At 39.7% G+C, this 17671-nt stretch overlaps 2 protein-coding genes across 2 annotated transcripts; both read left to right on the forward strand.

The window, feature by feature from the left end:
- The first annotated feature begins 318 nt into the window (after positions 1-318).
- On the forward strand, positions 319-4858 carry fndc4b (fibronectin type III domain containing 4b). The gene is made up of 6 exons (XM_079459353.1): positions 319-822; positions 1742-1857; positions 1981-2185; positions 3109-3198; positions 3626-3762; positions 4065-4858. Exons 1-6 carry the CDS (start codon positions 750-752, stop codon positions 4104-4106), a joined length of 663 nt encoding a protein of 220 aa, XP_079315479.1. The 5' UTR covers positions 319-749; the 3' UTR covers positions 4107-4858.
- Positions 4859-5614: 756 nt separating this feature from the next.
- znf513b (zinc finger protein 513b) lies at positions 5615-11068 on the forward strand. The gene is made up of 4 exons (XM_079458318.1): positions 5615-6307; positions 7451-7579; positions 7722-8408; positions 8784-11068. Exons 1-4 carry the CDS (start codon positions 6268-6270, stop codon positions 9533-9535), a joined length of 1608 nt encoding a protein of 535 aa, XP_079314444.1. The 5' UTR covers positions 5615-6267; the 3' UTR covers positions 9536-11068.
- The last annotated feature ends 6603 nt before the right edge of the window (positions 11069-17671 follow it).

The raw sequence follows: 17671 nt of genomic DNA on the forward strand, positions 1-17671 counted from the left end.
ATACTCTTTTACTCCACTCACACTATTTTTCCCAGCAGTTCTGTTCCACTTTTCTATTCTTGTTTATTTTCTTCTATTATTCTCTATATCTGTAATCAATGCTCAAGTCTGGATCACATCCATCACCTCCAACAGCTGGGGATTGTGTTTTTGGATTTACTGCATTCATCCGGACAGCTCTGTGCGTCATGCGGCTATAGAAGGTGAATGAATCAGTCCCTAACTGGCCACCTGTAGGTCATGTGATTTATTGGTATTCCTCAAATGTCGTACACGAGCGAATAAAGTGAGAAAGGCAACATGAGCACGGGCTATGACAGACGCCACGCGCTCGCCTCCGGGTGCGCGCAATTGCGCGTTACATTAGATGCGCAAGGTTCAAGCGGCCGGTGACACGGAGGATCGGGAGGTCCACTGCGGTGTCGATAAAGGGGATCAAAAGTGTTATCTCTGTAACAGCCACGTCATTTAATCGTCATATAGGAGGAAAATACATCCGACTCGCTCGATGCGGATGATGCGCATTTGGATGGCAACAGATTGACAACATCATGCAGGCTGGAAAGATGCTGATGATAGTGGCTTAGATTTTGTTGCTCATCGCAATGTGTGGGATATTATAGTCAGTGTTTGAGTGGCACTCTGGGATCGTAAAATGGTTTATTTGTAGTCATGGTATGGTTGAAGGAATTTAGTTCAGGCTACTTTTCCGTGAATATTGATGTCACTGGATCCATTTTTAAGGAGATATGAATCATCTACTCACTTTTGTGAGCCGTATTCTGTCTCTGATCGGATGTCACATCTGCTTTGCAGGTGCAAGTAAGTAAACTTATTTAGCTTCAACATGAAAAATGAAAAAACGAAATGGTAAGAATTAAAACATAACAGCGAACGCATTGCGTATCTCCACTACATGTGTAAGTAGATGTGTTGGTCACCATGACTACAGTCTAAAAGCATTAGTGCCCTTCCGTGTTTTAAGTGTTTGCCCTCCTCAGGTCGAACTAAGAAAGGCATTAAGGAAATTGCCTCCTTTGGTCACTGACTTTGATTAAATGGCCCAGACAGTGCTAAGAGAATAAGATATTGTAAATCATGTAATGACATTTAAAATGCACTTTTAAAGAAAGACTAAAGCATTGTGTCTCGTCTATGACAGAAGGGTCTTTAACCACTGTCTCTGTGTGAATTATTTTTATTATGAAAAACATTATATTGTTTTGTTACGTAATGCATATTTCATTCAATTATGAAAATCTACACTTTTTGCGGATCCTTCAATTCACTTGAAGTTTGCAATGTCTTCAAAGTTCACAATGAGAGATCTTTTGGAGATATTCTGAGTTGGCAGGGAAACGCTTTGAATTCCTAAAATCTATAACTTGCAATCATTTCTAATAATGTGAATTTACATAATGTACCGTGACACTGTGGGTTTGGGGACAAGTTTGTTTGACAAAAAACAGATGAGGGAAGTGTTTGTAAATGCACGTTTATCATCGGATGCCTTTAGAGACAATAGGCAATAGGCATCCCTATACACTATACCGCAAAATCATCTGTAAATATTTCACAAACCTCATCAATTTAGCAGGAAACAGATTTCTAATCATGTTTTATACATATTCATATGTCAACTTAACTTGAGTGAGTATTTCGGTTCTTGTTGTTGTACGTATAAATAAATCGGTCAAGGTGCTCTTATAAATAATTCAAAATGGTACTTTGTATTTCACAGACCGCCCAGCAGCACCTGTCAATGTTTCTGTTACACACCTGGGGGCGGATTCTGCTACCGTGTCCTGGAATATTCCTGAGGGGGAAATCGTAATTGGCTTTGCCATCTCACAGCAGGTCGAACAATGTTATTACAATGAGATCCAGCCCTGAAGGAATTATACATATTCGTTGAAGTCTGACATTGAATATCTGCCATAACACCTGATGTGTGTGTGTGTGTGTGTGTGTGTGTCTCAGCGTCAGGACGGGTTAGTGCAGCGTTTCATCCGTGAGGTGAACACCACCAGTCACGCTTGTGTTCTGTGGGACCTTAAAGAAGACACGGATTATACCATCCAGGTCCAGTCAGTTGGGCTGTATGGAGAGAGTCTGGCCAGCAAAAAGTTTAACTTCAGAACGTCCAAAAAGTCTGAGCATTTACAATCCGCCATGATGAATCAAGGTATTCGATGACGAACACCATCATCTATTTATCTGAATATAAACATCATATTCCATATGATCGTCTTGTAAAAGATCATCAGTTTGAAACGTCTTATGTTGATATATAAATGCTTGAATACAATATTAAATACATTAACATTTATGCAGTTAGCAGCACTTTTATCCAAATTTCTAGATATTAAATAGTGTTTCTGTAGGAAATATTAAAGCGTACGGTAGCATAGTGTTTATACAGTTTACTATAGGTAAACCACAGGATACTTTAGTATACTGAACAGAGGTGGACAGTAAGTGGACATTTTTCTAGTATCTGTACTTTATCAGTGTTTTTCCCCTTGAAAAATCTTAAATGTTAAGCATAATATTATACTATTTAATATTTTTTGGCATTATAAATCTAGTCCTTTATTACTTTTAATCAAGTATTTTTACTCGAAATGTAATTGAGTATTAAAGGTTAAAATAAAACGTAAATAATGTACGCATGTAACGTAGTGAGGTTATGCTGTAGTGAATGCAATGAAGGCGTTTTTTCCACAGTAACACACTGATAAAGTGCAAATAAATGCACTTGACTTCTAATACTGTAATTACTATACTACTGTATACTACAATTTACCACCGCTTACTATAGTAAATATTATACAGTAGTTAACTATAGTAATTTCTCATGTGTGTATTTTTATCAAAACCCATGATCTGTTACTGATACATACAATATACATAAACACATATCTAAATACGTACTATATAAATATAATAATGTTAAATATTTTGATTTAAAAAAATGCATATTTGCTAATAATGTGTCCTCGAAGATATCAGACAAAATCTTTCATGAGTTCATGGGGTCTTCATGATAAATTCACCTTTGATTATCTTTCTGTCCGAACCACAATGTGTTGTTATATTATTCACCAGATGACCCTGAGGTGGAGGGTTTAGACATTTCCAGACATCTCCAGACTGGAGAGATCTTAATTATCATGACTGTGCTGCTAATGTGGGCAGGTAAAGAAAAATCTTTAATTGCAAAGTGTTGATTTTTGATATATTTTTGGACAACACGCATAATCGTGATGAACAGCAAAGTTCCGGGTTCAATAAACATGCATCTCCATTCATAGCTCTTGTGGCACATTGTCGATTCCTACGGAACATAATTTGGATTCGCGCCTCATCCGAGGGCTCAGCGTTATTCAACATTATCCCACAAACTCCATCAATAAAGCTTAACATTTGTTGAACCCGTAACAATCCTTTAAACCTCACTGATCTCTTTTGAGAAAACGTTTTTACATGTAATACACAATTGAAAGTTTTCTTTGACAGACAACTTTTTATTTCAGACTCAGTTGTGATGTGCAGGTGGAGGATGATGTTTAGTTTTATTAAAGGAAATCTAATCTGTGTCTCTGAAATCTCTGTGGCGATGCAGCCGTGATCGCTCTCTTCTGCAAGCAGTACGATATCATCAAAGACAACGACTCCAACAATCACAGTAAAGAGAAAAGCAAGCCGCTGTCCGGCCAGAGCACTCCTGAATATCATAACGGAGGCCTGCTGGGAAGCAAGGTGAGACCTTTACAACTGGCCAACATCATTATGTGCATTTCGGTTTAGTGAGTGGCAAACCGTTGTCTTTTTGCAAAAAGAGCTGAATAAATTAGGCTACTGATATTCTGCAGCAGAAGTTTCTTTTTAGTCAATGACATTGAGTTATGATGCTCACATAAATCTATAATATGATTTCATAAGACTCGTAGAAAAGACTTTTAGATGTTTTTTAAATGGTAGCATGTTTCTTTTTTACTGTTGCAGTACAGTCATAAGGAAATGCATTACATGAGTAACCCTTTGTTACCTTTCTTTTGTAGTTTCAGAGGACATCATCTTCTGTCAGCGTCATCAAGGTTTAAAAGGTACCACAGAATTGGGGCTGTCAACAGACTTGTCGGCAGATATTGACTCATGTTCTGATGCTTTAGATAAGTGTCAAATGCAATAGTAACATGAACTTCTCATTTCTCAAGTTAGAAATTGTACAGTAGTTACGGGTATTCGGTCGTTTACTCCATTAAGTGGTGTTTTCTGGACAATGAACAAATAGTTTCCTCAGCATAAGAGAACCGTTATTGGCAAGCGGATCTACGGGTGCTATGAATATGAGTGTTGAAACATTGACAGTCAGAGAAAAGATGTGTCTTTGGTTTTGTTACATGTAAGATAATGATAAATGATCATGGTCCATTGCATTACATTTCATAAATACTTAGAAAATTGTTGTGTTCAAAAAAAGTATATAAACACTGTGTTACTAAATGTCACTTATTCTTTTAGAGTGGATTGCACAGTGGGGTGGTTCCCATTTGAACCAGTAGGATATTGTGTGTGACATTAGTCTGCCAAACCAGTAAAGTTTCTGTTTTGAGCTTGTAAATTAGGATGGTATTAATATGTCTACACACTGGTATTGTTATGTGCACATAGATGATAGTACTTGATATATTTTTTTCTGAGTGATTCGGTTGTTTGAAGAGACTACACATAGTGGTAGTTTTGAGCAATAGTTTATGAATGTAGTTTAAACACTGTTTTATTGCACAGGTTAGAAGCAGTTTTATTTATTTTCTCATTCCTGTTTTCCAATAAATGGAAAATGGAAAAACTTGAGCTTGTGCCTGTTGGTTCTGTGTTAAAAGATGTGTATTCATTTATTATAAATTGTGCTTTTGTTTTTATTTAATTTATCTCATTCTTATGCACAAATGGTCTTCCTCTCTTGCCCAACCAATATATGGTTTCATCTCCATTTACTATGATATTTTATGTATTACTTTAGGTGTTTTAAGACATCGTGCGGTTTAAAATCAAGACATTGACCAGATCTACATTTACATTTACATTTAGGCCTTTGGCAGACGCTTTTATCCAAAGCACTTACATAGCATTATCCTATACATTATACAGGTATCTGCAATCCCCTGGGATCGAACCCACAACCTTGCGTTGTTAACACAAGGTTGTGGGTTGTGGGTGATCTATAGATACAATTTTATTAATCATTACAACCATTTGGTTTGATATTGTATGCAGTTGGTATTATGGTATGCAAAACATCTAATAACATTCAGATGTTTTAATAATTATCCTAATAAAGTTATGAGGAGGCGCCTGATCATTCTGTCCTGTTGATCACATCCCTAAACATAAAGTATAAGCAGCCAGTGATGTATTTGTTATCTTTTCGGGATCTTAACAGGTAGTCTGGAAATCATGTATTTTTTATTATGTTCACTTTTCACAATTTTAAGTAGAGACATACGAAAAAGAGGAAAAACAATTATAGTAAATATCATAATTTCAAAATCCAAGAAAATAATTAGAAAATAAAAAAACATGTGTTGCAGTTCTCCTAGTGTTCACCGGGCGCCGCAGTTTCCCCGTTTCCCGCTGAACTCATTGAATCACTTCCTGTGCTGCACATTCCCATCACAACAACTCCAACAGCAGTGAAACTTACACACTTCCACTTCAACAACCCACGGAGTGACCTAACACGATCAAACATCCGCGTGGACGATTCATTTTCCCGTGGATATACGCTGATATTCCCGCTGCTGGCTGTCCATTGATCAGAAACGCCGGACTTTTATTTTGTTTTCTATAGTTTGGGTTATCTGGTAATGCTAGTTAGCAAACGACTGGTGACAAGATAAAGACAAACTAAAAGCCAAATAGCCTTATTTTTATTTCTTTTCTTTTCAGAAATGTCGATTTTACGTCGCGATTGTGTATAATCGTATATGTCAGCGTTTCTGCTTTGTCGTCTCTGTGGTTTAAGTGCAGTTTATTAATTAGCTCGTGCTAACATCACTATTAATGACAGGAATGTGTATTTTTTCGGACTTTTGAGCATGTTTTTGGGGGGATATAAGGGGTAAAGGTGATTCATTCGGGGTATATTAGTGCTCCGAGGAGCTCTTTGTTCAAAGGAGGAAGAGGAAGATGAAGAAGAGGAAGACGACGATGAAGATTAGATCAACAGGGAACTGACTGTAAACAGACACACACACAAAAATGCCCAGACGGAAACAGTCCAATCCACAGCCTGTCAAATGTAAGTCTACGTTTATTTCTTATGTTCTCATTGCAAAGTTTGACTTTTCATTACAATATACTGTAACTGTAATTATGTTTATTGCTAATGAAAATAATCACTTATGCTCTTTTATGCCCACACTGACACCTCAGGTCATTTGAGTGACATGCTTTTATTATCTTAATTAAGATTTATTTGACTTTTGTTAGTTGTTCCACGAATCAACTTGTTTCCAAATGGCACCGTATATTGTATTATGATTTTCATATCTACACATTATTTTAAATGGTTTTAAATTGCGTAATTGCAAGTGCATACAATTTCAGATGATGTAGAATCGTGTCATTGTCATAACTTAATCATCACATCATTTTAACAGTTTACACCTCATATCAGTCAGCTGCGTATGATGCACAGTGTCAATTGTTTAAAATGTGATTTTCTGTTTTATTATAAGAGTTTTCAGAATTTCAGGTACGATTTTCTCCAAAGCTGTCTTGTATGGAGTCTGTATGAATCATCTTGGCTCTGTTCTAGCCCTCTAACTAAACACTGACTTCCTCTTCTTCGTCATTTTTCCCTCGCTTTATTTTCTCTGGACGGACCCTCGTTTCTGCCGAGAGACTCGGGGTCGGCCCATCTTTGACCTGACACTGTTCTCTTCCCCGCTCTTATCTGTCGTCTCTCTGCTGTTCCTTCCTCATTTATTCTCTGCTGTCACGCTCTCTTCCTCCTCACAGATGTGTGTTTTTCACCAGCTTTATCTCAACTCTTATCTCATGACTGTAAAAACTAGCCTGTGTTTTATATTTTGTGTTTTCAGTGTTGTGCTACTATTAGAATTCGCCTTTACCTCATGCCGCACGGCTTGTGTTATAGACTCAAACCTCAACTCGTGTGTCTGGGAGAGTTATCACACTTGCAATTTTTGTCTGCATTAAATGCGCGTTAGCACGTAGCGAACGAGGGACCCAAGTCCTCAGAAACCTCCCCAAAAAGAGACTTGTGGGTTGGTGTTCTTAACTTATTGACGCACAGAAGACAACTTGCTAGCAATGGCATAGCAACTCAATGTCAACTGTTCAAACCTCTGTGATCAAATGTCATGAACATAAATGACAATTGTACCTATATTCAGAGTGGAACTTTGTTTATTTGCAGTGGAGGCTGGAGATGGAGTTGTGGTGGGTGATCAAGAGAATCTCGTGCTGGAGAGTGATTTTCTCCTCGGACAGGACCTGGGCTTCGGAGAAAATGACTACAGGATCGTCGGTTTTGAGAGAGACTCGGGTGATTTGTTACTTCACATTACTACCTTATTCATCATTATTCTGTGCGTCTGTCAAAGATGAGCTTGTTCATTCTTTGTGTTATAAGACTGCATTTTAATTTCTGTTGTATGTTTAATGATAACTGCATGATCTCCCGATAGACTCGGTCACGGCAGATGTGGGTTTGCCGATGTACGGCTTTAGCGATGAGGACTGTTCCACCTACAACCACCTCGGTATGGAGAGCGATTTCGAGGACCCCCGTGACACAGAAAGCGAGCGAGAGGAGATCGGCTCTTACCTCTCTTGCAGACAGTGCGGCCAGCTTCTCGGTGATCCTCTGACTGGCGCGCTGGATCTCGCAGGCCTGTGCTGCCTCCAGTGCGGAGCGGAGGGCGGAGACGCAGACCATCAGGATAAACCTCAAGAGGAGGCCCATCCCACCGATGATGGGCAGGGGACAACGAATCGGAGCCGATCCAATGGAAGCGCCAGTAAGACCTACTCCTGCAAACTGTGCAGCTTCACGTCACGCTACTCCAATCACTTGAAGCGGCACATGAAAACGCACAACGGCGAGAAGCCGTATCAATGCCAGCACTGCACTTACGCCTCTGCCCAGCTGGTGAACCTACAGAGGCACGTGCGCACCCACACTGGCGAGAAACCGTACAAATGCGAGTTCTGCACCTTTGCCTGTAACTCCCTGGGCAACCTGAAGAGGCACCAGCGCATGCACACGCAAGAGAAAACGCTGGACTGCAACCAGTGTGACTTTCACGCGAACAACAGCCACTCTTTAAAGAAACACGTGATGAGCCACAAAGAGGAGAAACCGACCGAAGAAGGTATTTATATCATTCTTTAAAGTCGTCTTGAAATGGAAATCGATTTGCTTCGCTTTTATAAAGCACGTTTGTGTTTGTGCTTTGCGCCGCTTGCAGTTTCTGGTCATACTTTATTTTAATCATGAGTACTGATCAGAAATATTCTGAATGATCTTTCGTCATCTGATTAGTTTCAGATACTTCAAAGTGAACAAAAAGACATTTGTGTGGTTCTGTTTGTTGTTTCCCCTTCATACTTTGTACGTTTGTGTTTTGCGAAGCAAAAAGAGGAAGTTGATTGTACAGTTAAGGGAACCAAAAACCATCGTTCCTAAAACCAGATTCTTCACAAAGAGGAAGTATTTAACATGTGCCCTGCTCTTTTTTTTTCTCCAGAAGCCGTTGTGTCTGATCTCACCCTGCACATCAGCAGTGACCCCGACTTCCTCCAGAGCTACGACACCCTGCAGACAGACCAGCATCCCCCCGCCCTGCTGGACACCCAAGAGTCCGACCCTCTGCCCGAGCTACTCTTCCCCTTCACGTGCCGTGTGTGCGGCCTGGTCCTAGAGGACGATGAAGGAGCGGCGACGCAAATCTGCGGCAAATGCACGCTGGACATGCTGTCGAAAAGCTCCCCTGCTAGCCCGGAGAAATGCGACAAGCTTTTCTCCTGCACCTCGTGCCCTTTCGTGACTCAGTACCCCAACCACCTCGCCCGTCACATGAAGACTCACAGCGGCGAGAAGCCCTACAAGTGCCCGCAGTGCGACTACGCCTCTGCCCACTTCGACAACCTCAAGCGGCACCACCGGGTGCATACGGGAGAGAAACCTTACAAATGCCGAGCATGTGACTACGCCTGTGGCAATCTGGCCAATCTGAAGCGACACGAGCGCATTCACTCGGGTGCCAAACCGTTCCAGTGTAACGTGTGCAGTTACAGCTGCAACCAGAGCATGAACCTGAAGCGACACATGCTGCGGCACACCGGCGAGAAACCCTTCAAGTGCCAAGAGTGCGGCTACACCACCGGCCACTGGGACAATTACAAACGGCACCAGAAGAAACACGGCCACGCTGCCGAAGGCTGGATCAAGACGCAGCTGCCGGAGAAAGAGGAAGATGAAGAGGAAGGAGAGATGTAGGAGTGTCTCTCTCTTCTGATGTCTAAGTCCACTTGCCTTAATAATATTTATCTAGTCCATTGTTCAAAGGTGCACAGCGACAGGGCAGATGAGATGTTCTTTGATTGTATTTTGTACCTCTTTACAGCAACTGAATTTATGACATCATTACATAATGGAAAATAAGGGATACTTCACCTAAAAATGACAATTCTGTCATGATTTATATTTGGAGAAGTGTCTGTGTTGTTTAGTTACCAACTCGCTTTAAAACATGTTTTTTGTTCCGTTAAAGAAAGAAAGTCATACAGGTTTGAAGTGATAAGAGGGCGAGTAAACGATGACAGAATTTTCATTTTTGCATAAACTGTCCCTTTAATATCTATCAAACTCCAAAAACTAATGTGGGTGAAAGTCATAAATGCAGTAAGATAATGCACAAGACTCATTGATGAGCGTCATGGCTTTGTTAATGTTTGTGTAAACAACGAGTGGTGCTACATCTAGACCTGATTGTTTATGCAAACTTTCTTGATTCTGCCGCTGTAGTTTGTTGTTGGATTTACACTGAAGATGTCTGCCGCCTGCTATCTTCACTTATGCACAATGATTCAGTAACGTTGCCTTTCTCTCTTTTTCTGGCTGCCACTGAGAGATGCTGCACTGATGGGGGACATAAACACTGATGTTTATCAGGGCATTATATAGGACCACTTCATCTCATGAAGACTCTGGAGAAATGTCTGGGTCGCGTTTCACTTCCAAATCAAAAGTTGAGAAATGATATATGTCTGTTTTTAGGACCGTGAAGATTGTTTTTGCATGGTGATCCCACAGAATTCATTACTGCAGTCTAATATTCACACAAATGAAGTATTATTGTAAAGTACTGTTTGAGGGAAAATGACTCTTAAATGTCACCATGCAAAAACGATCTAAGTGGTCTTACAAATACGGTTTATTATGCAAAATATTATAACTTATTAGTTTTCTTTCAATTATTAAATGCAGTATGACCCAGACATCTTTGTGAGATTCACGTGTGTGCGAATGATTGTGTATCTTTTATTTGTCTTTCCTGCAGTTTAATTTCGATAAAAGTGTGACGCCTACTGTAAATTGTCCTTGCAAAAAGGAATCATATGGAAACCTGTAAAGGCAGCATTTACTCAAAAAACATTTGATTCCTTTCAAAACAAACCAGTTCGTCGAGAAAAAAAGACACAGGCCACACTTTATGATATTTGACGTTTATTTTATTGAAAGCACGTCAAAAAGGAATATTTTCATCATGTTGGTTTTGATAATGCTTTCATGCTGTTACAGGTATGTCACTATAATGGATCATGTACATCATGAATATTCAGTGCATAAATCAGGGAATAACTCGATGAAAAGCTCAGCACTGAACGACGTCTGCTCTCATGTCATTATTTATGTACTGTATGTTTTTGTGGGCTGCATTAAGCTTTCCGATGTTTGTAAACAAATCTGACAAACTGTCAAGTGGCCTTTGGTTTTGAAAATAAAGATGTTTTTAGCTTTTATTAAAAACATTTGCCTTGAGACATTTGTAACACTAGATGGGGAAAACAGTTCGATTCATTGTTTGATGTGTGATCTGATGCACCAGTTTGATCAAATGTAGCGCTGGAACATTTCACTGGTTGTATTTCTTCACTCGTCTCTGTTTGCAACCCTTGCGTTGGCTTTATAGAAAGGAAATATAAATATCTGAAATTCAGCATATTCTACAAGCAATGTCTATTTCTGTCCTGCAGAGAGCAGAGAAGAGCTTTGACAGACTTCAGAAAAAAGCACGAAATGTTGTAACAGTAACTAATTTACACTAATAAATGTGTGTGTGCTTTAAAATACAGATCCGTCATGTGGTGAGTGGGTATATATATGAGATATTCGGGTTTCTGGGTGATTTCACGGTGCAGTAGCTGGTTGAAAGGGACCAAACCTCTCTGAAACACCCGACTTGGTTCCGTTTTACCAGCAACTACAGCGTGTTTCTTAGTTTCCGGTTCAGCTCTTCAGGTCTGCTCGATTTATCATCGTATTTATAAAGGTGAGAAGAGGAAACAGTCGCTCACACTTTAGATTCAATTGATGGTCATTTTAAACCTGTATGACTTTCTTTGTTCTGCAGAAGATAGAACGTTGATAACCAAACAGCACTGAAGCCACTGACACATTTCTCAAAATATCTTCTTTTGTGTTCCACAGAAGAAATTATCACACGCAGGCTTTGAATGGCATAAGACGTAATAAATGACTTTCTCATTTCTCCATCCCCTCTGGAAGCCCTTCAGAATGAGCCCACCCCCACCTGCCCAACTATTTATAAAAGTAAACACAGTTGCCCACCTGTTTCCTGTCACTCACGGTGGAAGCCGATTACATCTGTCACCGACTGTGTGCTAGCAGAATGACTTTGACGTGACCTTTCAGAAAGTGTCCAAACAAGAGGAAGGTGACGGTAAACATTTTGCCATGTGAGACGTCGAGGCCTGTTTCTTTGCTGTTATACGTGTTGACTTTGTCTCTCTGAGACCACACACTTCCTTACATTCCATAGATTGATTCTGTATATGGGGATATAAGGAAGTATGTGATCTCGATGAGCAGCGGACGGATGCTGGAAGAAACCTCGGAAGATTTAGGATGTAATTCGGTTATTGTAGAGAAAACAATCTGAAATTTGTACATTAAGTAATGTATTTTATTTAACTTTTAAACCTTTTAATTGTATTAATGGTCATAAACCTAGAAAAACAAGTATGAATGAAACAAACATTGATTTCCTATCACACATGTCTGTAGACAATTGAAGCGCATTTGACATCCTCTTTAACATTTTTCCTGTTGAAACACACACACACAAGACACCCAAAACAGAACAACGCAGAAGAGATGTTACCGTACTGAACCGTCAATCCATCTCAGTTTACTCAATCCCACATTACTTGCCCATCCAGAAGTCAAGAGTGTCTAAAAGTCTGCGGTTCTCCGTCTATCGCTGTCTCTTGCGTGACTATCATCCTCCGTTGGCAGCTCCTGGATTGTGTCCAGGCCAGGCTTGCCTTCCCGGCCTTTTCTACGGCTCGCCCTCCCCTTTGTTGGCGGCCTTCCACCTGTTGATGTCGTTTAGAGGCCCGGGGCTCTCCTGAACCTCCTGTTCCCAACCCTCAGCTCTGTGACAGGGCCGGCCGGTCTGTGAAATCACACCTCTCAGCTGTTCTCTCTACGCTTCAGACATCCTATACCCACACCACACACTCCCATACAACGACAGTGACTTCTTTAAAAAGGGAGTTTTTATTTGGGGGGGCTAGAAGACAGCTGTGCAAGGGGGGCTTTTATCAGGACATCATGATGGAAGATGTCTGACAACTGATGGATAGGTTTGAGTGTTGTTGGCATTCAGAAAGGTATCTTAAGAAAGAAATCACATGAGGTCTCTTACATCTCATTTATTTCTCGTAGACCTCAATGGGGTTAAATGGAGAGCAAATGGAAGCTTTTGCTTTAGTCTCGTCTGCGTCTCAGATATGTCTCGTGAGAAAAAGAAATCTTCAAATGCATCTGTCATTAGAGTTTGAGACGAGATGTCAACAATGTGTCAAACTGAGCTCACATTTGTCAAGTCTGCAATCAAAAGTCAATTTTAGTGAAGATCTCGATATGAACTCGAACATTTCTCATCACATTTACTCAAATCCAGATGATTTGACCTCCACAATCTACATTCACTTTACACCTCCAGACTCTTCATGTGTCCGTTTTTTATTTCTCCTAATTTTAAGAGACAACACTCTTAAAAATAAAGGTGCTTAAAAGGTTTTTCCCAGCAATGCCATAGAAGAACCATTTTTAAAGAACCATTCAGCCAAAGGTTGGTTGAAGAACCATTTCTTTCTAACAGTTTCATCATCTGAAGAACCTTCTTTTCGCTACTTTCGTGAAACACAACGGTTCTTCGGATGTTAAAGGTTATTTATGGAATCAAAAGGCCCCGATGACCTTCTGAAGCACCTTTTATAAGCGTGTAAGTTCAATGAAACACAACAGATCTCATTAGCTATGAAAAAGCTAATTCTTGCCTCCGAGTTATGTTCTCTTGAAAAAGAAATTTGATGTAATCGTTTTTATGAGAATATTTTATTTGATAGGCAAAGTGTTTATCCTATCAAACATTCGCAGGTTGAACCAGGCTCAGGGTCTTCACCCTTAAAAAAAGTAAGTATATATCCTAACTCCGTCATACCCCGACGGTTCGTAAACATGCTATTTAAATCACAGGTTTACGGGATTGGCTGAAATGCGTGTCGTTCAAAGCCTAACGCTAAAATTCCATTGGTTGTTTCAGAAATATCAAACTGGAAAGTCGTTCCAGGTCCGACAGGGAAGTCCATCCAGGAATGTCGTCCTGGTAAGCTTCACGGTAGCGTCTGATCAGATGTTTTATGTGTGTGTCTCATATCAAGAGATCTGTGAGGAAATGTGAGGTCGGGATCGAAGGGGTCAACACCTGTGTATTACAGTCAGCTTCAGTGCAGAGAGAGACAGAGATGAAGAAACTCAACACCGGGTCTATTTCAGTAGCACACAGAAGCTGTAAATAGCCCCCGGTGCACATGCCTGTAGCGGGATAACATCCCTGTATGCAAATCTAAATGTGCTCACACACAAACCCATTCACTCTGACACACAGTTAGCACCAAAAAACAATTCATCCAGTGTATAATATATAATATGATGCTGAAGCTCTGTGGTTGTGCCATGTGTTTGATTCCCACTGAACACACATCTTGATAAACAGAATATATATATCATGAATATGAGACATCCGCCGAATGCTTAAAGGCTCAAAGGTAAGACACCTTACCGGGGTTAAGTGTACTGGTCATTTTGTGCCAGTACTTTATCCGTTTATTTTACGGACATTTCTGCAAATGTAATTCAATGCAGTGCCAAATTTAAGATACAGGTAAAACGACTGTAAAAAATGAATATGGAAAATTCCTTTATATTTATACCGTATATTGTCCCTTTTTTACAGATTCATTTACAGTGTTCATTTAACATGTTTGCCTTTAGAACAATAAATGTAAGTAACTAAGGATAAACCTAACCTATTTTAACCAAGACAATTTCCATATTTGGGAAATAAATGCATCTGCTTATCAAGCAAGTAAATTCCCAAGATGCAAATGGATGACACCTATACACCCACCATGAGCTCCGAACTTATCCATAAATAAATGTATTAGGCCTACAATATAAAACGCAATCTAAACTTTAAGAAAAAAGAATCTACTGCTGAAACATGTAGGATTATATCGGAAAGTTTGGAAGACCAATTTGCAAAAAACATGTATGACAGTTTTAAAATAGCAGTTTGAAACCAACGTAACAGCTCTAACATAAACAAGCATTTGTATAATAAAACTTATTGTGACAACCTGCCCCTGTTATTTTCACCATGTCTTATTTCTGCCTACCGGCTAATATTCATATGAAGAGTTTATTTGCCAAAACAGATATCTCAGTTTTTGAACATTTTAAGTTTATTAATTCACAAATAAACCCTCTAGGCCAATATTCTATATTTTCCTAGAAATAACAATATCGTTTTGCATTTCTTCATGCACTTCATGCCTGCACCCCACAGTCGCCCCATTGTACATTAAATACCCGAATCGAAAATATTTTCCTATATACATGAACAGTCAGTATATTCAATTATTTAATATACATTTGTAAACATGCAGAATAACACATTGTGAATATATTACGATATTTTTATGATACATACGGATTTGCCTCTTTTGATATTTAGAAAATGTTTTATTTAATATACAGCGTTTAGCTTTCCAGTACATCCCCATATATTTAGATGCTTCATACATAAAGTGTCACATTGCAAAAGTAAACATCAATCATGTGTAAATCATTTATTATGATTTTCGTGTTTGATCACACATGTTTAAATGATGTCTGCCTGAATTAACTTCACGAGACTAGTGCTGAATCATTCATATGAAAGCCATTAAAGGAAAGTAGAAGCCCTGTGTTTGCCGGCCAGTTGCCCGCTCTGTGGTTGATACAGCTGTTCCATAAGGGCCACACGAGCAGACGTCTAAAAGACCTGCTATTGTGTACATTTCTATCACTGAGGTCAAAGGTACAATAATCAACAGGTGGACATTCTGACAGGAGATGACACATGCTGCCACAATACATACACACATGATTTCTGGATAGGGTCGACTGGCGGCTTTTAATGATCTTTAAAGGTAAACATCAGATGGAGCCTCCACAACATTTTAGTTGTGGGTACGTTTTTAAATAGGCTTGCGTGACGTGAGTTAAAATTCATTGACAGCAATGCGTTTGATTGAAAGTTCATTCTAAATATCTCTTTTTCAGTATGTTCGCAATTAAAAACACGATCTCGGTGGCGGTGGTAAAGCAATTGTGCGCTCTTAAAAATCAAGGTGCTTAAAAGTTTTTTTCACAGCGATGCCGAAGATGAACCGTTTTTGGTTCCACAAAGAACCATCTCTTTCTAACCTTCTCATAATCTGAAGAAGAAAGAAGAAAGGTTCTTCTATGGCACCTTTTGAAGCACCTTTTTAAAAACTCACTAGAACAAAGTTCAAGAGCTTTAAAACAACACAAGGAGGAGTAAATGATCTTTTTTTCAGAACTTTCTGCTGATATTGACCCTAAAGGATTTGTAAATGTAGAATAATGCCTAAGCACATGTACGGGGTATCAGTAAATGACACAACTATGTGTTAAAGACGTTCTGATTCTTCAAGCAAGTGACAGCTGTCAGGCGTGACCCACTCATCCAAAGCATCTGTTTGATAGAGAATATACACAGAAGGAGCTGGTGCTCACTACAGGACCTCAAGATGTCCACTCAAATTTCATCTAATTCTGATTTAAAGTAATGTTTCATTTCGTTGCATAAACAACTTAGTGTGTCTTTACTTGATGTTCGATGTAAAATCTGTGTCATAAAGAGAAAGCGCTTTCCTCCAGATAAAACTCCCAGAAGGCATTCCGGCAGCTCCTCGGAGGAGCAGTTGAAGAGCAGCTGGTGAATATTCCTGCATTGTCGAGTCGGCACATGGTCTACACGGCAGGTGCTGCTCCACCGCAGAACTTTTCCTCCTCCAGAAACGTCCCCTCTCTCCAAGGCCGGGATATTCAGCTGGGATACGTTTAGTCCCCGTCACTCATCCTTCGAGTTCCTGGGTGAACGAGAGGCGGAGGCATGCGTTTCTAGCACATGATCCGAATAGCAAACGTGCCTGGCGAGCCCCCGATGTCTGACCACCGTTTCTTCCCAGAGTCCTCTGGGACAATTGTTGGCCCGTTTCAACCGAGAGCTTCATTCTGATGTGCTGTCATCGATCACGGATCTTCAGAAAGGAAAAACGCTCTTAGTTTTAATTCATATTCAGTTTGTTGTCGTTTAATGAAGTGGTGTATGCTTAGACACTTTATTTATAAAACGGGAAAGAAAAACTGTATTGAAATAGCATCAGTTATACTCTTAAAAAAGGAGCTTCAGAAGGTTCTTTGCCATTTTTGCTTCCCCAAAGATTCATATCTTTATTTTTTTATAATCTATACAAAGTACCAACTCCATTTAGCTTTTTTAAGAGTGTAGACAGGACGTTTGCACCATCGGGGAAAAAATAAATTTGAAGAACCACATTGTTTGTTTCTCTGGAAATCAGAGAAAAGTTGCTCAACCTGGGAGGGACAAAATTATACAAAAACCCAAAACATGACATCGTTCTGCTTTAAATCCTAAAATAAATGGCCCTGCGATCTGTGGGTCATGCTGTGAGAGAATAGCCATGTGTTCATGGCAACAGCAGTGGTGATAAATCACATCATGTCGACGGGACTTTCTCTCCTCACGTCCCATCTCAGCTGTGTATCTGGCAGCTGACATCATTAAACGACAGACCTGGGGTATCATTCCCCTGCCTTCAGCCCAACCGCTTATTCTGCTCAACACTTGGATCACTTTTCAGTATTTTAACCACGATCTCTGTAGAGGAGCAGATTTGTTTTTATTGTCCTTGTTGTTTTATGATGTCAAAATACATTTAGCTATTAAAA

This window comes from Barbatula barbatula (assembly GCF_947034865.1).
Source record: "Barbatula barbatula genome assembly, chromosome: 6".
Classification (NCBI taxonomy): domain Eukaryota; kingdom Metazoa; phylum Chordata; class Actinopteri; order Cypriniformes; family Nemacheilidae; genus Barbatula; species Barbatula barbatula.